Source organism: Heteronotia binoei, chromosome 6, assembly GCF_032191835.1.
Source record: "Heteronotia binoei isolate CCM8104 ecotype False Entrance Well chromosome 6, APGP_CSIRO_Hbin_v1, whole genome shotgun sequence".
In the NCBI taxonomy this organism is placed as follows: Eukaryota; Metazoa; Chordata; class Lepidosauria; order Squamata; family Gekkonidae; genus Heteronotia; species Heteronotia binoei.
Genome location: NC_083228.1, coordinates 116244693 through 116266452, shown reverse-complemented (window position 1 = coordinate 116266452; position 21760 = coordinate 116244693). Strand labels below are relative to the sequence as shown.

At 42.8% G+C, this 21760-nt stretch overlaps 1 protein-coding gene across 4 annotated transcripts; it reads right to left on the bottom strand.

The window, feature by feature from the left end:
• Positions 1-1310: 1310 nt before the first annotated feature.
• LOC132573398 (serine palmitoyltransferase small subunit B-like) lies at positions 1311-18499 on the bottom strand. Of its 4 annotated transcripts, XM_060240904.1 has the most exons (4): positions 18229-18499; positions 13631-13679; positions 3512-3557; positions 1311-1654 (listed from the first exon to the last, which is right to left on the bottom strand). In XM_060240904.1, exons 2-4 carry the CDS (start codon positions 13638-13640, stop codon positions 1408-1410), a joined length of 303 nt encoding a protein of 100 aa, XP_060096887.1. In that variant the 5' UTR covers positions 13641-13679; positions 18229-18499; the 3' UTR covers positions 1311-1407. The 4 variants fall into 4 exon arrangements, 1 of the variants encoding a protein (XP_060096887.1); XR_009555536.1 differs by lacking the exons at positions 13631-13679; positions 18229-18499 and adding an exon at positions 5627-5703; XR_009555537.1 differs by lacking the exons at positions 13631-13679; positions 18229-18499 and adding an exon at positions 3894-4131.
• Between the last annotated feature and the right edge of the window lie 3261 nt (positions 18500-21760).

Below are 21760 nucleotides of genomic sequence, written 5' to 3'. Positions count from 1 at the left end.
TTAGTAGCCTATAATGTCAGTATACCTCATTAAGCAAGATGGTCATTCATCCCAGTATCCCCAGATAATGTAATGGCTTGTTTAGGGCCCTGGAGTGAATTCTCAACTAATATGAGACTTCAAACAGGAAAATGCCAGCTCATAGCATAACCCAAGATCTCTCAGCAAACAAGTCTGCACTCTGACTTCATGAGGGAAATGTACAGGTAAAATATTCCCACTCCTACCCATGGTAATTCCTCAACTTCATCTGTGTTCTAGCCCAAATGGACTGTGATGCAGCTGCTCTCTCAATAGCATGGGGCTATTCTGAAACCATATTCCAAACCCTCTCATGCCACAAGTTGTGAACTTATACTGGCACAGTGGGCATTCCGCTCGGCAAACTCAAGGACAAATTATAAGCAATTAACATACTGGACCATTGCTGATTCACGTCCGTGTCATAAGTGATTTACTCAGTCTGGTAGCCTAAAGAAAAGAAAGGCGAGCTAATGCTAGCAAACATGTCTTGCTAAGGATTGTTGTGTAAAAGCTAGAAGAAAAGAGAATGGGTGACTATTTGAACAAGAAGTCCGGAAGTGGGCAGGATACAGAAACAGCAAGAAACAACAGAGAAGTAAAAAAAACCCACAGGTTTATAATTGACTGGATTCCTCCAGCTTCCACACCTCCCTTAAAAATATTTTTAAAATTCATGCATAAAAGAGCATTGTCCAATTTAGGTGTTACATCCGCTTTCAGCTACCTTTCAGCTACCTCTCTTTGGAAGTACTACACCTGAAAATTCCAAGACAGAGTTATTTATCATAACTAGAACTAGAAATAAGGCTCTTTGCTGTGATTCAAATGTCTATTTGTGTCTAGTTAGCTTGAGACTAATTGAAGTCACTTGTTACAGAGTTTTCTTCTTCAGTAGTCTTCCCAGTTCATTTTTACAGCTCAAGATCATCACAAGTAAAAAAACAAACAGGCATAACACAAACACATTGAATTATTTCAACAGGACAGATTTAAACAGTTCCTAATTTCCCTATCAAAAATAAATAGGAATTAATAGGGCTTAACTCCAGTAGGCTACAAATAAGACCATTAAATTTAGTTGGGTGGTGATTAAACTTTCCAGATCCCCAAGTTAATTTGCTGAGGACTGGAATCTCTGTCCATAACAATCCCATGGGCAAAACAGCAGAAGACTAGGGACTTGTGGCTTCCTTCCCGCCTCCACAGCTCACTGTTGCAAAAATCTGTCATCAAAATTAGCAGATTTCAAGGAACAATGCAAGGGGCTATAAAGAGAGGAAACATGCTTAGATTTTTAAATATTTCTATTTACACAAACACGTTAAAGTCACATAGAGAACCCCCAGGACCATCATGGCAAACACAGACAACTGTTGTCTCAGGCTACTTGACCAGTAACTGCAGAAAGAACCTAAAAGCCAAACGTAAATGGATTGGAATGAACACATAAGCTGTGAAGACCAACATGGTAATACTAGTGGCGGTAAAAACGTGTATCACTATTTGTTCCCAGGGCTCCAGGTCAACGCAACAGGAGAGCAGCAGGTACTGGAAATAAAACCAGTAGAAAGAATCCTTTACACGCTTCGCTGTTTTCATCGCCATTAGTCTTTGCTTCTGGAAGTTTGTCCTACAAGATCAATAAAGTATGAAAGTTTAAACCAAGCTGAGGAGAGAGTAAAATAAAACATTGTCTGGGGTTTAAAAATGTTACTCCCATTAAATATATAGTAAGCACAGTTCATTGGAGACAGCCACTAAAGACTGAGAAGTGAACTGAAGCAAAGTTTACATTGTGCTGCAAACTGATCACTGACCTAGCAGAGTTGCTCTGGTTCTGGGTATTTCCTGCTAATGGGGTCTGATTAATTCCCATTAGCTAGACAGGTGCTTTTGGATTCTCCAGTCTTTTGCCAAATAAAGACACATGCCAATTCTAGGATGGTGATCTAGGGCCAGTTCAAAATCACATAAGTACTATATTTGTGAACTGTCGTGCTCAGTCAGTTGCCCTCCCACCAAATGGCCCTGTAAGAACAACATCGACATTGACTACTTGATTAGAAAGAGAAAATGGATGAGAATTTATGTGACAAGTCAGATTAAGGCAAGGTTGTTGTTTTTTCAAAGTCAGCATAGCTTAGACCTGTAAGTTAACACAGCAGCAATGTTCCCTTGGTGAAGCAAGACTGCTTATGGACTACATCCAATCAGGTTCCCCCCGCCATTCAATGCCTTTTCTAACTACAGCCCGTCCCATATGGCTTTTGTCTGCAGTACCATCATCTGCAACATAGTCTTTCTTCATGGTCCTTCATCCTTCAACAGCTGAAAAACTGGTTGGACTCAACCCTATGCTTTTAAGTGTGAAATCATAATGTAAACCACCAAGTGAAGGGCACAGTCAATACTAGTGCACATTTTTTTTGAAAGCAAAGTGAATACAGCAACTTCATATGCACACAAAGTTAATTTGTTCATGCCCTGGGGCATTAAAGACTGAGTGTATTTGCACCTCTATAAACAGAGGCCGGTTAATGACTCAGGTGTTGAAAGCTCACTAATGATGTATGGAAACCTATAGGAGATATCTAAAGCTATTTTAGAATTCTGTATTACCATATAAACCAAACTAGCTACACTAAAAAACCAAGAGTTTTATCCAAGAGTCCCTGGCAGTATTTCAGCCATCATGTGGTACCAAGCCACAGTTGATAGAATCTATATGGGGAAAGTTATGAAATCTATTCTAGTCCCACATAGTTGGATTGCTGTTTCTGGATTCTATTTAAATTCAGTCATTCAGGTATTGCCTCATACTGGGCAAAAAAGTTGTGTACCAGAGTGACTCCCTGCATCTATCACAGTTTTCTCATCCAAGTGGTGCCTTTCATTTTTATATTAGACATTCAGACTACAGGTCAACCTAATATACTATCATCTCTATGGCAAAAACCCCACTCAAAATATTACCAACCATCCCCATTACTTCTTGAGCTTCTAGTTGCATGCTAACACACCACAGGAGAAGTGCAGTTTCTGTGTGAATGGGTCTACTAAAAAGAACATTCTGTACAACATGCTCTTTGTCGACCCATCCATAGCGAACCTCAGGAACAGGTGCGTTGTAAAATATATGGCAGAATGCACGGTAAGATGGGTATTTGTCGTATACAGTATATCAGCCTGGAGCTCGAACCTGTGGATCCAGTTCTCTAATAGGAGTACTTTCCTTTGGTACAAAGAGCCTTCCCACAAGAGGCCTCTTGCATTAGAGGCTACTGATGCCAGAGGAAAGCACCCCCACTAGCAGAACAGATCTATGAGATCCGTCCTTTAATGTTTCCTGCTACACTTAAGCAAAGACACAAAAAATTCATCAAACAGGATTAGTTGTACATTTATACCTACAACTGGCAGACATTCATAAATGTTCCACATTCTTTGTGCAAGCCAACTTCAAATTAGTAACTCTTTTTTTTATTACCTGTATCCAGTTATAACTTCATGAAGATTGGTCATTCTCACCACTCCTAGGAAACAATAGAGAAGCACAGCAATTTTACAAGAACTGGAAATGTAGCACAACTGTCTAGGTTTATAAGTAAGAGTCCTAAGGAACTTTATACAAACTAGAGAGGCTATTTCTATATTCTTTTTCAACAAAGCCAAGCTCAAACCAATAGTCCTTTTTATACAATATAATGGCAACTTATCGTTCCATCTGACAGAGCAGCAAGTCCCCGCCCTGCTTGCTGCATACCTATAGTGTATGAATATTAGAACTACTCGGCTGAGAAGGACAATAAAATTGTATGTATAAAAAGAGTAGTTTTACAGACCCAATAAGGAGGCTTATTTTTACAGACCCAATAAGGACACCAGTCATTTTACGAAGATTTCTAAATAGCCATCTGGTCTTCTGAAGTAAACGAGTTTCACTCCCAGCAATCAAGTACAGGTGTTGGTTTGTTTCCTTTGAAGCCACAACAGCAGTAGTACAGCCATGTGTGAGCAATAAAGCAAACTGCAAAATTGTTTTGTGGAAAATATACATGCTGAAGCACCCAGGGAGCAATCGTGAGCAGGTATCAAAATAAAGTCTTTCTGTATACAACAGGCCTTACTCCCAGGAAGGTGTTTTTTTGAAATTAGGACTGCAGCTGCAAGCACATTGATTTCTGTACTTATTACATTTTAAACCTGGTCTTCTTTTCCATATAGCTCAAGGTCTTCCTGCCTCATTTTTCCAGATAACATAAGAACATAAGAGAAGCCATGTTAGATCAGGCCAATGGCCCATCCAGTCCAACACTCTGTGTATATATATATACACACACACACACACACACACACTCTGGCTAATAGCCACTGATGGACCTCTGCTCCATATTTTTATCTAAACCCCTCTTGAAGCTGGCTATGCTTGTAGCCGCTGCCACCTCCTGTGGCAGTGAATTCCACATGTTAATCACCCTTTGGGTGAAGAAGTACTTCCTTTTATCCGTTTTAACCTGTCTGCTCAGCAATTTCATCGAATGCCCACGAGTTCTTGTATTGTGAGAAAGGGAGAAAAGGACTTCTTTCTCTACTTTCTCCATCCCATGCATTATCTTGTAAACCTCTATCATGTCACCCCACAGTCGACGTTTCTCCAAGCTAAAGAGTCACAAATATGTGAAATAAATTAAGCTGAGAGATGATTAGTTTACACCAGGTAGGGTTGCCAGGTCCTACCTGGCCTCCAATGGGGGGGAGGGGCTCCTGGGTCTACTAAATTATATCAGCTCAGCATCTACCTTAAAATCCGTCTTGAATTATATTTAATAAAACCTGACTCCCATCATATTTTTTCAATTACTTTCTCCTATGTGGCCACAGGGGTATGATGAAGAATTTCATCTGTCTGCTTTATTATGTTATGGTTATTTTCCCATTTTTTGTGTGGAAAAATATTAGAAAGTTTGTCAAATCTTAGAGTTCAGCAAAATTCTCACAAGGCGGTTGAACAATGGAGGCTAGGAGCAAGGGTTTTTTGGGGGGAGGGGCTTAAGAAAGAAAGAGCACAACAACATTTAGAGGTTCCAGAGCTCCACTCCTGTGAGCTCCTGCCCAAAATGAGACCTGATAGCGTCACAGCTTCTGCTTTAATGACAAATGTTTTAATGACAAAGAAGGGTTGCCAACATCCATGTGAGGCCTGAGATCTCCTGGAGAAAATGGTTGCTGGAGGGGGGCAGCTTCTATGTCCAGAGGTCCTTCCCATCCCTAAACCATCCCATCCCCAAGATCCACCCCAAATTTCCAGGAATTTCCTAAACCAGAGCTGGCAACCCTATGGCAAACTATTAATAGAATAGAACTTATGGAATAGAACAGGACAGAAGGGCAGTAGTGCAAGGGTGAGCTGCAAAAGAGGAGATATAAACTCTGGCTTGAAGAGAAGAAAGAAAATAGATAATTAGAAGATAAGAGACACATGGCGTAACAAGTCATTTATGGTACAATCCTGAGAAGAGTTACACTCTTCTAACTCTACTGGAGTGCCTTCCCCCCCTTTAGTCACTCCTCCCCCATGCGCACAATTTCCTATCATACATACCTGGAGGTCTTCTCTTGCCAGAAAAGATCAAACTTTCAGGTAGGCCTGAACCTTTCGATTATTGCAGAAAGGGGAGGAGGGGACTCTGTACTTTTATATCAGGCAATGGGCCTGGCATGCCTCAGACAATGTCAAGACAAAACTAGTTTGAGCTAGTTCTAAAATGGATGGCTGGATTTGGAGGTTTCTGTCCAATCGGAAAGAGTCATTCAGAGTCACATGTCTCTTCCACCAGCATTGTCCTGGGCTCTGCCAGGATGTTGAAAAGTTCCTAGATTGAGGAGAAATTTACCTCAGCATAGGGAAATTTAGTTAGAAGGGGGAGGGGTATCATTCCTTTTTAAATGTTTCTTAGGAAATGGCAAACAGGCAGCAACCCAGCTTTGCCACTTTCAAGAGAGCTGTAGTCCCTGTATTTGAATGTACACAGTGACTCCAAAATCTCTCCCCCCTCCTCTCCCCTTCTAAGATATACACAGGTTGCCAACCTTGAAGTGAGACCTGAAGATATTTCCCAAAATTACCACTCATCTGCAAACTACAGAGATTAGCACCCTGGGATAACATATGCCCCGCCAAACTGTGCCCTTCCCATGCCCTACCCATCAAATCTCCAGGAATTTCCCAACATGAAGTTGACAATCCTATTTCACACAAACTGATGAATACTCAAGCAGGCATGCTTAATTGAGAACCTGTGGCAAGGTTGTGTGTGTGAGTGTAAGCGTGCATGCATGTGCTTATACTGTGTTTTCTGTATGGAAAAAACAATGATTGGCAAGTTTATCATATCATTGGAGAGAAGTTTTGTTTTTTTAAAAGAGCAATTCTTATGAATATGGAGGAAAAGTGAATAAAGGGGGGCGGAAAGTCTACAAACAATATAATTGAGACACTGAGCTTTTAAACATCAGGAATGAAGGTGTTATAAAGTGAATTCAGTCAGCTCTTAGTTAAGCAAGAACGCTTTATTCGGAAGAAAACAGTCACAAGAAACACAGGCAATGCAGCAAACTATATACAATCTGGCAGTGGATAACCATGCCCCCCTAGTAGGCAACAGTTATTTCCTATTGGTCTCTCCAGGATCATTCATTTGCATTTGTTGAAGAAATGCCTTGCATCCCAATTGGCCGGTTCCAAGAGAAAGGTCAACTAGAATGTAGGCATCAGGATTCTCGAGAGTAATGGAAGCGTGCTTCAAGCTCACAACACTCCAACAGCAAGAACTGAATACATAACAGTAGGTACAGATGCAGATAGTTCCCACTAAGATTCAATGAGTCAAGGTCTATGTTAAAGCACCCCGTTCCCCTTTCTGGCCTGGCCTCTAATTGCCTTCCATTTCTCTTACTACAGGGGAGTCCTAAATTTACAAAGCCACCTTCACCTCCAAGCCTTGCATCCATATATAGACTTGTGGGACTGGACGGGGCCCACTGGCTATCCAGTCTCTGGTCCATCCAGCTCTGCCCTTCCCTCTCACACATTTCAAATCAGTCTAACATGTTCCCACAAGAAGGTGAATTGCAGAAATATAGAGCACAAATTGTTCAAGAGAAAGCCACAGCACACACCCATGAACATGCAAAAGTGGCAGATGCAAGCCCTGTTGACAAGTTACAGAGACATGCACAATCCATATACAGTTCACATTTGATTGTTTTTTGTATATGTACTGAGTAATTCTCACGTTACATTCAACACACATTCAGGTGAACATGTGATTGAAACCCCACATTTATCCATGTGCTGATCCCCAGTTTAATGTGTAAAGCAAACAGGCATTGGCTTTTTCTTACAAGCAGATATATGCAGGTTTTACGTGTTTTCACTATAACATGTGAACTGAGTCAGACCAGTGTTCTACTGAGGTAAGTACTGAATGGCTGGTTGAACTTGGGGGTTGAATCTGGGACCTTCAAAATGCCAAGCAGATATTCTACCACTGACTCATGGACCCTCTCCTAAGGCATATTCCGAAGAAAGTACTTGCACCCCACACAACAGGAGACTTGTCAGTTATTAGAAAGTAAATAGAACAATACCAAACTGAAGTCATCCTTGACATTACCCCTTTACGCCACTTTACAAACCTTGATCCAAACCTGCACAACTTTCTTTTACCGAGGTTGACAGAAATACTGTGACACGCTAAGTGAACATGCAAAAGTGGCAGATGCAAGCCCTGTTGACAAGTTACAGAGACATGCACAATCCATATACAGTTCACATTTGATTGTTTTTTGTATATGTACTGAGTAATTCTCACGTTACATTCAACACACATTCAGGTGAACATGTGATTGAAACCCCACATTTATCCATGTGCTGATCCCCAGTTTAATGTGTAAAGCAAACAGGCATTGGCTTTTTCTTACAAGCAGATATATGCAGGTTTTACGTGTTTTCACTATAACATGTGAACTGAGTCAGACCAGTGTTCTACTGAGGTAAGTACTGAATGGCTGGTTGAACTTGGGGGTTGAATCTGGGACCTTCAAAATGCCAAGCAGATATTCTACCACTGACTCATGGACCCTCTCCTAAGGCATATTCCGAAGAAAGTACTTGCACCCCACACAACAGGAGACTTGTCAGTTATTAGAAAGTAAATAGAACAATACCAAACTGAAGTCATCCTTGACATTACCCCTTTACGCCACTTTACAAACCTTGATCCAAACCTGCACAACTTTCTTTTACCGAGGTTGACAGAAATACTGTGACACGCTAAGTGCTCTGGTCCCCTCATCTGTGCAGGCTGCCAAAAAAACCCAGGAGGTCCAAAAGGCCACTATACCTCCCTTTCTCTCTCTCTCTCTCTCTCTCTCTCTCTCTCTCTCTCTCTCTCTCTCTCTCTCTCTCTCTGTGTATCTCAGCCTAATTTATCTCACCATGGCTTTCCCTTATATTAGGGAACTGGTAGTTTGTAGTGTTGCCACACATTATGTCCCATCCACAATATGGCTTAGAGACTGTTGTACAAGGTATTTTAGTTGTTTTTCACATTAAAGTTGATTACCAGAACAAGAAATGGCTTAAAACTTTAACTTTGGAGCCATAAATATTGCACCATTTCAAGTTCCTTAGATGAATGTTCTTGCAACAGGCAAATAAGCATATAAACAAACAAGCACATAAGTAAGTTATCTTTGCTCCAGAACATTGGCTTCACCATCACAACATTAATTATATTGCATAGCAATACGTTACCTAGAACATCTGGCACAACCAGTGATCCAAACTGAATGCTTCCCAAATAAATGCCCTACATGACCCCACGTAACAAAAAGTCTTCTAATATTCACAACTGATAAAAGTAGTATGGAGCATATCTTTGTTACCATGGAAGCTAAAAAAACTGCCAGTCACAGAACAATCTCAAATATATTGAAATAGCCAAGCTTCCTTCTGCAATAATAACCTAGACACAGCTTGCCTAAGCAGCCTTCATATTTGACACTGTTACTGATGGGTGCAGTCCAAGCCTCCACCTATATGAGTTTTGTTCATTACTAACATGGAGTGGAGAAGAGAAATACTAACATTTCCAAAGGAGCAATGGAATCTATATCAACAGTTCACAGAACACCAGCCAGTATTCTTTATTCTGGTAATCCAACCCTAAACATGTTCATTTGAAGAAAGTTCTTTTAATTATAGCAAAACTTACTTCCTTCTCCAAGAACTCAGGGCTGTAGTCTCAGAGCCAATTTAAACATTAGAAAGACTACAAAAAGTGCTGTGTATGCCTGGCATAACAACAGAAGTTCCAAGTGTGCACTAAATTAATGTGTAAACTGCTTGCACATGAGCAAAGAAGCTTTTTAGTGTTTTCCGAATGGAATGACTATTTGAATCCTTTGCCTTTAGCCATGCTTGCTGGTCATCATGTTTGCAAGGAAGTCAGAGTAGTTGGTCCATTTGTAGTTTTTAAATGGCACATGGATAAACTTCTCTTTTTCCCTTGGGATACCCATATATTCAGATTGGACTGCGAGCAAATTAAAAGGTGTTGGCTAGGCTTCCCAAATCCCCTGCCTGGGCGGGGGACCCCCGATTTGGAGCCTCCTCCCCCTGCTTGGCAAAAATCCAGAAAGCGGGGGGAATGGCGGCCCTTCCCACGCAGCCTAGAACCCAGCAGCTTCTCCTCTCCCCTTCTCACCAATCCCTGATGCTTCTCCTCCTCCCTTCCATTCTCTTCTCACCTCTGATCGCAGCAGCTTCTCCTTGCTCCTCCCCTTCCCACCCAGCTCCATTGCAGCAGCCAGAGCTTCCCCAGGCTGCTTCCTGTCCCACCCCAAAGGACCATGTGCCTTTGCACCTCTGGAGGTGGTGAAAGGCTTCAACTTTCTGTGTCTGTGTCTTTGTTACTGTGAAGAAGCTGGCTGGTGAGTAGAGAGACAATCCCCTACATCAGATCTGCGAGAAGGGTGTGTGTGTGGAGGAGAAGGAAACGTCGTCATTATTCCCTATGTGAAATATTTCTCATAGGGTATAATGGGAAATTGCTCTGGAGGTTTCGGGGGCTCTGGGGGAGCTATTTTTTGAGGTAGAGGCACCAAATTTTCAGTATAGTGTCTAGTGCCTCTCCCCAAAATACCCTCCAAGTTTCAAAACGATTGAACCAGGGGGTCCAGTTCTATGAGCCCCAAAAGAAGGTGCCCCTATCCTTCATTATTTCCTATGGAAGAAAGACATTTAAAAAGGTGTGCTGTCCCTTTAAATGTGATGACCAGAACTCCCTTGGAGTTCAATTATGCTTGTCACACCCTTTTTCCTGGCTCTGCCCCAATGTCTCCTGGCTCCACCCCCAAAGTCTCCTGGCTCCACCCCCAAAGTCTCCAGATATTTCTTGAATTGGACTTGGCAACCCTAGTGTTGGCCCTTAAAACAACTACACCCAACATGCTGTTTTCTAATGTCCACTTGCTTCTCCACTGCTCTGCTTACTAACCCCTTCCACACTTTTTCCTCATCCTCATTTAAATCCCCCGTTTCTCTTTTTAACTCATTCATTCCATTCACTTTCTTTACTTCTCTACTCTTTGCCTTTTCTGTCTTTCACATTCTTTCCCTCTCTTTTCTCCATGCCTCTTTCTCTCTCAAGTGTCTCTGTCCTTAATCCCCACCCCCATGCTAGTTCCCAGACAGCTCTGAGGTGTGCTGCAGGTGAAGGGAGGAACAGAACGATAGTTATAGAGAAGAGCCAAATTCCAGCCACTTCCTGCAAAGTCAGATAGGAATCACAGTTTAAAGTTTAATGGATTCCTAAACTCATGATTTGTCTATGTTTGTGCACTGGAATTATGTACTTGCCCAAAGCTACATTGTCACTTCACCACCAGCAGAAAGGAAGAACGAAAGAACTGCTCTCCCTATCAGAAAGGAATGGAAACATAATGGGGCTGTTCAGTATAATCAGTTGCCGCTGCTATTTCATACCAGATTAAAAGTTTCTGATCAGACAGCAACATCTGCCTCCGCCTCCCAGTATTAACTCGTAGTAGCCCCCCCCCCTTTTCTGAACCAGAGTATTTTGTTACCTGCTCCTTTGCAGTGTTTTTTGAGTTCTCCAGTTTCACCTCGTAGTTTCCCTGTCTGGATAGTTCAACTTCAGGATGTCTGAAGGCTGTCCTGGAGCAAAAGGAGCCTCAGACATCCCGTTTATGGTCACCATTTTTTTTTTACTATGTAGCGATATGTGCATAACTGCAATAATGTTTTAACCTATGCACATATGCTTATAATGCGCACATGTACATAATGCGCATAAAAGGGGGGGAGAATGCATGGTGCCATCGTGTGAATGGCAGAAGACGGTTTCACCGCAGGGTGATTCTAACTGCAGTATGGCAGTCTGATCGACAATATTCGGAACAAAGATATTTGGAATAGAACCGGGTCAGTTTAACACAGACTCAACACGCTGTGTGAACAGGGCCTATAAGTCTCAAAATATAAGGAAAAGAAGAGAAGGCAAATATATTCAGATTTATTCAGAATGGAATCTGAACATATTGTATCTGAACATATTGTATATATTTATTGTTTATTTTATTTAAATGTATTGTATACTTTTCCTATGTACAGAGATATGTTGTGTGCTGCCCTGAGCCCAATTTCAGGAAATAGGCAGGATGTAAATTGAAGTTATTATTATAAAAAATAAATTTATTACTAAAATAAATTAAATTTTATTATTATTGTACTCCACCACTCTCAGCCTCAGAAACCCACTCTATAGCACTTTCCATAGCTAGAATACCTTCCCATGCAACCCAAATAAGGCCACCCACTAACATTTCTTTCAGCTGGCTAAATACTGGAATACTTGAGGTGAATGTTTTCTTGTTCCCTTCAAAAACTTTTCTCTCGTAATGTTTCATTTAATCAAAATGACTTTTTAAAAATATGTATACATTCCCCCACATGTAAGCTCAAAGTATATTTACAGTAAATAGCAGATTCTCCTACGGTTGCCAGCCTCCAGTTGCGGCCTGGAGATCTCCCACTTTTACAACTGATCTCCAGTTGGCAGAGATCAGCTCCCTGGAGAAAATGGATGGATTCTAAGGCATTGTACCATACCAAGGCCTCTCCCTTCCCCAAACCCCACTTTCTCCCAGATTCACCCCCAAAGTCTCTAGGTGTTTTCCAACTCCGACCTGGCAACCCTAGAAAGAAAGTTATGATCCCACCTATACTGAACTTTTAAGTAGCACCATGAAATGTATTTTAATTGTTAATTTTACTGTTTTAAATTGTAATTTTAAATTGGGTTTAATTGAATGTTAGCCATCCTGAGTCCACTTGTGGAGAGGGCGGGATAGAAAACTAAAGTAATAAATATAAATAAATAAATCCTCCCTTCCTCTGTAGTAACAATAACGTGAGTGGATGGGTGTTGGGGTGGGGAGAGAGAGATAGGTTTTTTTCTCCTTCAGAACAACTGATGGTTACCTCAGAAGGTAAAGAAGAAGAAGATAGAAGATATTGGATTTATATCCCGCCCTCCACTCCGAAGCGTCTCAGAGCGGCTCACAATCTCCTTTACCTTCCTCCCCCACAACAAACACCCTGTGAGGTGGGTGGGGCTGGAGAGGGCTCTCACAGCAGCTGCCCTTTCAAGGACAACCTCTGCCAGAGCTATGGCTGACCCAAGGCCATGCCAGCAGGTGCAAGTGGAGGAGTGGGGAATCAAACCCGGTTCTCCCAGATAAGAGTCCGCACACTTAACCACTACACCAAACTGTTTGTCTGCTGCTCTTTGAGTGGGGAGATAGGAGCAGAAATATCTCATATTGATTAAACATCGTATATAGTCTCTAGCTCAGGGGTGTCAAATGTGTAGCCCAGGGGCCAAATCAGGCCCCCCAGAGGGCTCCTATCAGGCCTGCAAGTAAGTCTGCTTCCTTCTTCATCTCTCTTGCTTCCTTCTGCATTTTTTAAATCTTTAATTGTGTTTGTCTGTGTCCTTTATAAAGTTTGTATCTCTGCTACCTGGCATTACATTTTATGGCACACATGGTCTGCCTCAACAAGGTCTCATTTATGTCAGATCTGTCCCTCATAACAAATGAGTTTGACACCCCTGCTCTAGCCCTTTTCACTGTAAACAGTGATGGCCATTTTGTGCGAATAGCTTTGAAAAGTGCAAATGTGTACCCTCAAAAGATATAGGTATCTAACTGTGTCTGTGCTGAAGTTTGAAAATATGCATGTTGTTCTATTTATACAAACTGGCAACCACGTGCATCAAGAAGATAATGTGTAGTGTGTTCTCCCCTTTTGTGCCATTTGAGTACCACAGTTGTTATCAACTGAAAAAAGGTTTCAGAAAATCAGCACAGACTGAGGACAAGCATATATGAAAATAAAACAAAAAATCATAATTTTTTTGTCTTCCAGCAGCTGGGCCCAGTTTATTCTCACCTTCACTATGTAAAAGACAGTTGTACATACCAAAAATCCAAACATGATTCCAGTTGTCAGACTTACCCCTCTCCATATTTCCGGCATGTATTCTGTTCTATTATTAAAATGCAATCTGTAATTAAATATTAATTATCAGTCATTTAAGAAAAGTTACAAAACTGCTCCACTGATCTAGGGATTGGAACTTTTGCCATGTTTTTTACTAGACTAGCAAACAAAGTACTGGAGAATCTTCAGTGATTTCATTTTATAAATGACACCAATTTCGAAAGCTTTTTTTTGGGGGGGGGGTGTCTGGTCAGAGAACAGACCGGGGAGGGGGAGGAGACAGTTCAGTTGCTTTTCAGATGTACTTCAACTTATCTTCATACAAATACTAACAGATCTAGCAGGAGAGATAATGGGTGAGCCAAGCTCTTCCCTTTCTCAAGCAGGGAACAGAGATTTGGAGGAATAGAACGCTACAGAGTCTTCAAGAAAGAGATTCCTGAAGATCTCCAGGAAAAGCCTCTTTGACCTGGCAAGACCTGCTCAGGGGATGGGGAAAAGAAAGATGACACAAATTCCTTGTAGCAGGAAGGAGGGTCTCTTTTCCTTGGGTGCTGAGTTCAAGAGAGGACACAGACCTCTCCATTGACCATGTGCTTGCCTAAGAGCCAGAGCAAGCGTCAAGGTAATGCTCACTCTGTAGACATCTGGAACGCCTAGGGCTTTCTTTGTAGAAAAAGCCCAGCAGGAATTCATTTGCATGTTAGGCCACACCCCCTGATGCCAAGCCAGCTGGAACTGCGTTCCTGTGCATTCCTGCTCAAAAAAAGCCCTGAGAATGCCTAAGATAAAGAATTTATTCTATATTTTAACATCTGATAGAGCATTTCTAGAGATGGACAACAGATTTGTGTTTTACCCATTTCTTTCAGAATTCCTTGCTCAACCTGGTGCGGTGCTAAAAGTATGCTTGTAAACATTTTCTTTTTGATAAATACTTCATAACAACTTCATAACTGCTGGCTATGGTTCTCTGTACCACAAAGACCTCCACCATCTTGAACACAGTATTTTTAAAGGGGCATCAGGGGAAGGCAGGCAGTTGGCAAGCGGCTATTCCTCCAAGGGTGCACAAGGCACTAAACGGCCCCCTAGTGACCAGATATTGGGCAGTGGGAGACACAGAGGCAAGGCCTCAGAACTTGGAAGGGAAAAGGCAATTCCATACAAAGATCAAGGGGGAGGACTACCCTAAAGTGGGGATGGGTCTCTCCAGGTGCTGAGAAAAACTTAGGACGGCAGGGTGGAATTGGGCCTGCAGTCCAGAGCAGGTACATTCCGCCATAATAGCAATTATCATAGCTTAAATAACATAAGTATTTTAAATGAGATTTGTCAGAGTTATCACTTGTTTGAAGTAGTCCATCAGGAAATATGTCCTCTTTTTTGCTTTTTGGATTTGGTAACTCTAATTGTACTGTTCAGATCAAAAGCATTCCCTAAAGGTTATCCTGCAATTATTTATTTGTTTGTTTAAAACATTTATTAGCCACCTTTTTTCCTTATGGAACTCAAGATGGCTCAGAAATGTGGATAAAACACATCAAATGAACTAATTAAAAACATAAACACAAAATTTAAAATCACCACTCAGGAAACTTAACCAAATGTAACTTCTTAACTTTGCCATGTTCCCTTTGACAGTGCTTAAAAGGGGAATATTTCTGCTGAAGACAGGCTATGGGCAGAAGAGGTTCTTGAAAAACCCACACCGAGCCATGGAGAATTTGGAGTGGACAGATTAAATGGGTCAATTTTGAGAGCCAGTTTGGTGGAGCAGTTAAGTGTGCGGATTCTTATCTGGGAGAACCAGGTTTGATTCCCCATTCCTGCACATGCAACTGCTGGAATGACCTTGGGTCACTCACAGTTCTTGAAAGAGCTGCTCTGCTCAAAGAGCAGTTCTCATAAGAGCTCTCTCAGCCCCACCTACCTCACAGGGTATCTGTTGTGGGGAGGGGAAAGGAAAGGAGATTTTAAGCCGCTCTCAGACTCCTTCAGGTACTGAAGGGCAGTGTATAAATTCAGTCTCGTCTTCTCCTCTTCCTTCTCCTCCCTGGCCCTTTGGGAATAGGGTTGTCAACTCTGGGTTGGAAAATACTTGAAGATGTAGTGGGTGGAGCCTGGGGAGAGTGGGACTTGGGGAAGGAAGGAACCTGATTGGTTGTAATTCCAGGAGATCTCCAACCCTACTCAGGAAGCACCCACCAGTGCTGATTTTACTTAAAAAGGGGGGGGGGGGTCCATTTGAAAAAGTTTTCATTCTTTAAAAGGGAAATGTCAACATCCCAGTTTTTTTAAAGCCCATTTTAAACCATTTTGTGGTGGGGCAATACAGTACTTCCACAATTCACCCACGTGCCCCATCTTGGCTACAGGTTCAATGGAGTTTGTTAGAGGTGCCAGCCAATCAGTGCTGTGCAGCTGACTTCTACTACAGAGTCACAAAGCCAATTTTCCCTGAGCTCATTCTTGGAGAAAAGATGGCTCATTGGAATAGAATGGGGTGAGTGTGCTTCCATAACAGTCCCATCATTCGAATGACATACGTGCCCCCAATCCTTTGATACACATTTTGTTTCTAAGGTTTGGTTCCCTAGTTCTACAGTTTAGATGTCTGACCAACATAAGCCTACATAAGCTTCCCACACAGGCCTTATAACCTAGCAGGGGTGTCAAACATGCAGCCTGGGGGCCGAATCAGGCCCCTGGAGGGCTCCTATCAGGCCCCCCAAGCAACTGGCTGTCATCTGCTTCCTTCTCCCTCTCTCTTGCTTCCTTCTGCATAACGGCTTGCTTTTCCAGGCTTGCTCAATTACACAGGAGCTACAGAGCAAAGCCTCTATTTTCTCCATTGGCTGAGGATCCTCCCTTCTGATGAAAAGGGCAGAAGGAGAGCTTGCTTTGCCAGGCTCTCTCAATCGCACAGCAGAGTTATTGAGCCAAGCCTCTTTTCTTTCTTTTGGCAGAGACTCCTTCCCCTCCTGGTCCCCTGGGGAAGGATGGAAACAGCCAGAGTTTCCCTGGATCCCATGGGAGAAATACAAAGAAAGCACCTTTAAGACCAATGGGTGCTAATGTTTTAAGAATGTTTTATTTTAAGTTTTTTTTAAAAAAATATTTTCATTATCTTTGTCTGTGTCCTTTATAAAGTTTATATCTCTGCTACTTAATATTAAATAGATACACTCACGGCCTGGCCTGACATAGCCTAGCCCGACAAGATCTCATTTATGTCTGATCAGGCCCTTATAACAAATGAGTTTGACACCCCTGACCTATAGTCTTCATCCTCTTCTGTTCAGACAGCTTTAAATACCAGAGCAATCCTCTAAAGCAGGCCTCCCACCCACTCCCAGCAGTGAATCAAGCCTTATCTGACCATATAAATATTGACTTCCATCTGAGGCCTGCCGCTAACTCTATTTCACTCATCTCACTGTAGGCTTCCCAAATCCCCCGCTTGGCCTGGAGACCCCCGATTTGGAGCCTCCTCCTCCCGCGCGGCAAAAAAGGGAAAGCGGGAGGGGGGGAGAATGGCAGCCCTTCCCACCCAGCCCCGATCGCAGCAGCCAGAGCTCTTTCATTTTCTCAGGCTGCTTCCTGCCCCCAGTCAGCTGGCCGGTGAAGGGAGGGGAGCCCAGCCCCGCCTCCAAAGGACCATGTGCCTTTGCACCTCCGGAGGTGAGTGAGTTCTGCCGGCTTCCTATTCCATGCCATAAAGTGCCCAGCTGGTGTGCCTGTGTTGCTGTGAGAAGCTGGCAGCAACTCGTGAGTAGAGAGGCCAGTCCCCTGCATCAGATTTGCCAGAAACGGGGGGGGGGGAGGGGGTGAAGAGGGAAACGTCTTCATTATTCCCTATGTGAAGATCGATGCTCATAGGGTATAATGGGGAATTGATTTGGAGGTTTCGGGAGCTCTGGGGGAGCTGTTTTTTGAGGTAGGGGCACCAAATTTTCAATATAGTATCTAGTGCCCCTCCCCAAAGTATCCCCCAAATTTCAAAACGATTGGACCAGGGGGTCCAATTCTATGAGCCCCAAAAGAAGGTGCCCTTATCCTTCATTATTTCCTATGGAAGGAAGACATTTAGTCCCTTTAAATGTGATGGCCAGAACTCTCTTGGAGTTCAATTATGCTTGTCACACTCTTGTTCCTGGCTCCGCCCCAATGTCTCCTGGCTCCACCCCCAAAGTCTCCTGGCTCCACCCCCAAAGTCCCCAGATATTTCTTGAATTGGACTTGGCAACCCTATCTCACTGTCTGAAAGAAGACAGAACATCAAACTAAGCAGAAACACAAAACCAGACAGAAGGGGGAACAATAGCATCAAAACTGCAAATACATTCTGTCTGTTTGTTTACCAGATACTAATTAGAGACTGACAAATTTCTCCAGTCAGTCAGTAATGTTCCTCATTCTATTACAAACCTTTTCTCTAGAGATCTGAGGGAGGAAAATGCATAATGCTGCATGCATTTCTTCTTAAAAACAAGAGAGAGAGACCTCATCTCTCTCTCTTTTTTTGGGGGGGGGGGACTTCACATTTCCAAATGAAAGGGAAAATATTTCCCAAAATCTGTTTCAAAAAGTATAAAATCAAAGTCTCTTACCTCTTGATAAATCTGGGAAGGGAGTCTTTTAAATGCTCTTCACTGCTGGGCTGCTCAAGTAAAACTGAGGAAGGCAATTCATCAAGCTTATTTTACAAGCTTACTAGTTTAGCCATCTCACACACCTCCCTGCCCGCCCATTTAAGTCCTACCTAAATGACTGCTTTGCTTTAATGAACTTCAGAGCATTGTCTGATGTGACCTCTCTCCCTCTTTCTCCACATTGCTTGTGAAACTATGACTGTAATCCCATGTAAAGCTGTTTGGCAATAAGCCCCACTAAGCAAAGTGGGATTTATTCAATGCAGGTGTACATAGGATTAAAGCCATAGTTTCAGAGCAAAAAGAGGCTCTGATCCTATATATTCTGCCATGAAAGAAAGTTCCACTGGAATAGATGGAATTACTTTCAAATAAGTATACTAAAGTTCAGTATGTGACTTTTGTACAAATGTACATTATCTCAGAGATCTACAGAGGGGGATAAAACTGCCCTTTGATTCCAAAATATGTGGTTTTTTGAGAGTGCCCATTGAGTTGGTATATATCCTAGGATTAGACCAAGAGTCTCAAATGCGCGTCCTGTGGGCCAGATCAGGCCCGTGAGCAAGTCTGCTTCCTTCTCCCTCTCTCTTGCTTCCTTCTGCATCACAGCTGGATTTGCCAGGATTTCTCAATCACACAGGAGCTACAGAGCAATGCCTCTATTTTCTCCATTGGCTCCTCTCTTGGGATGGAAGGGGGTGGGGAGGAACAGCTTGCTTTGATACTGACCACAATACTGCAAAGTGCTAATGCTTTACACATATTTTATTTTAGGGTTTTGTTTAAAAAAAAAAATCTTTAATTGTGTTTGTCTGTGCCATTTAAAAAGTTTATATCTCTACTAACTGGCATTACATTTTATGACATGCATGGCCAGGCCCGACAAGGTCTTATTTATGTCAATTCCAGCCCTCATAACACATAAATTCAACACCCCGGGATTAAACTATTGGCTGTGGTGTCTAAATTAGCAGCTGTTGTGAGATTGATCCTGGATGTAACCTCCTGCCAAAAATTTAAGCAGGTGATGTTACAGACCTCCCTGCCACGAAAAGTTTCAACTGCCCTTTTCTACATATTGAGCCTCTTTTAAAGGGACAGAACATTTTTCGTCAGGCCTATTGGCAACCATGTCAGTGGTAAATCATAACCCACGACATGGCAACCTCACAATCTATGCATCTGGTACCTTACTCCGCCCTTTCAAACAGCTTAGGGTAAAGTTATATCTTACTTCAAAGTGGGTCACACCAGTAATTTCTACTGTTTTCAAAAGTGAAAAGCACAAGGGAGGAGAAACGGCTGCTGTCAACATTCTGCCCTTCCGAAGTGTATTCAAGCTGCTGAGGAGGGCATTTTTATTTAGGTTAATTTAGGAAGTCATATGAACAGGGCCGGCACGTGGGAGTAGGCAAGGTAGGCAGTGGCCTAGGGTGCCCCTCGCCACAGAGGGGCAGGCACCCCCTCTCCGTCCCCACTCGTGCTGACCCTGACTCTGCTACATTCTTCCTTCACTCCCATTGGAGTGAAGGAAGAACAAGGCAGCCCCTGCCCAGCTGCCTTCAAAGCAGGAGAGGGCTGGGCAGGGGAGGCAGTGGAGCGTCCTTCCTTCGCTCTGATTGGAGCAAAGGGAAAACAAGGCAGGCAGACGCTGCTCAGCTCCCTGTGAAGCAGGCAGGGGGCTGACCAGGGGGTGCACTGCTGCGACGACGTCACTTTCGGGTGACATTGCACCACATGTTGAAGTCAGGGTGGTGGTGGCAGCACGGGGTTCTGCCTGGGTGGCAGAACCCCTAGCACCGGGGCTGCATATGAATCTGTATCTGTGGAAGCCCAGTGAGTAGGTAGAGACGCCTACCTTACCAGTAGTGATTGTTGTAACTTAGAGACACATCTTTCTAAGAACATAGAGGATGGGAGTTTCTAGAGGATATCTGCTGGCTAGCAGGGAGGAGCTGCAGGCAATAGGACTTCAAGAGCATTCATAGAAACTAGGGTAGTTAATTTGATTAATTTGATTTCTAGCCTGCCCACCCCTGCAAGCAGCCTCAGGGTGGGTAACAACAATTACAATAAAAACATTTAAAACAATAAATATAAATTTGCATTAAGAACAATGTCTAATATCAGATGGCAGCCAAAACATTGTAACAAGTTAATACATCCCGAAGAGGGTTTTGCATAGGGTTGCCAGGTCCTACTCAAGAAAAATCTGGGGAATTTGGGGGTGGATCCAGGGGAGGTTACAACAACATGATCAAATACAGTAATACAATATTGATGTAGTAAATGAATATAGTATCAACAGTTATTAAAATCTAACCATAATGTCAAATGTAATATAATAGTGCAACGAAAAACCAGTATTCCTGAGTCAGTGCCACATATGTGCACTATAGATGGTAGGTAGTAATAAGAAAGGTGGAACAGAATAAACAGTATATGATGGAAAAGGGGAGGCCAATATTGTTAGATTGCCACTGCCTCAGCCATAGTCCTGGCAGAACATCTCTGTTTTGCAGGTTCTGTGAAACTGCGATATTGTTACAGGCTTCCCACTTCCTAGGGTTGCCAAGTCCTCGCTGGCTGCTGGCAAGGGACTTTATGGTACCATAGAGTTTTCTCCCAAATTGCTAGAGTGGCCCTCCGCAAAACCATAGAGTTTCCTACTATTTCCAAGAGTGCCCCGCACGATGTGCCTGGCGTGATACATCACTTATGGATGATGTCATTGTGCTACATGATGGCGAGACTCTTCAGGGGGTGGGAATCCCCCCAGTAACTTCCTCCCTGCCAGCAGGTTGGGGCCCACCAAACGGGGATTCCCCCGCCCTTGGCGGGAACTTGGCAGCCCTACTGCTTCCGCACAGTTGCAGTTTTAGTTCTTTAGGAGGATTATGAGTCTATGAGACTGTAGTATTTACTTTATATACAAATGGAGGAAAAAGGAAAGGCAAAGACATTCTTTTAAAGCAGGCAGTGGATCTTCAGAAACTAATTTCATGTATTTTATTTATTTACTTCATTTATACCCTGCCTTTCTCCCCCATAGGCATTCAAAACAGCTTACATCACTCTCCTCGCCTCCATTTATCCTAACAGCCTTGTAAGGTATGTTGGGCCAAGAGTATGTGACTGGCCAAAAGTCACCCAGCAAGCTTCTATGGCAAATTGGGGATTCCGACCCAAGTCTCCCAGATCCTAGTCCAACCAGTATACCGCACAACCACATTTAAGAATATGTGAACATAAGAGTGTTCCTTGGGGCTGAATGGGGACATAGGATTATTATCTCACTACAGATGCTAATTTTCGGCTCCTAAACATTTCTCCTCTACTCTTATCTAGTGAATTACAATGTGCATTGAACTTCCACATCTCGAGTTCCTTCTCTGCAACACTCCTCCCACCTTCTGACTGGAATATAAGGACTCAGAGATTTCCATTCCAACTTGTATCTGATGAAGGGAATTTTGACTCTCAAAAG

Coding starts and splice junctions, on each gene's coding strand:
- LOC132573398 (XM_060240904.1), bottom strand. Junction 1,655..3,511: donor GAAGTTATAACTGGATACAG/GTAATAAAAAAA, acceptor TTGATCTTGTAG/GACAAACTTCCAGAAGCAAA.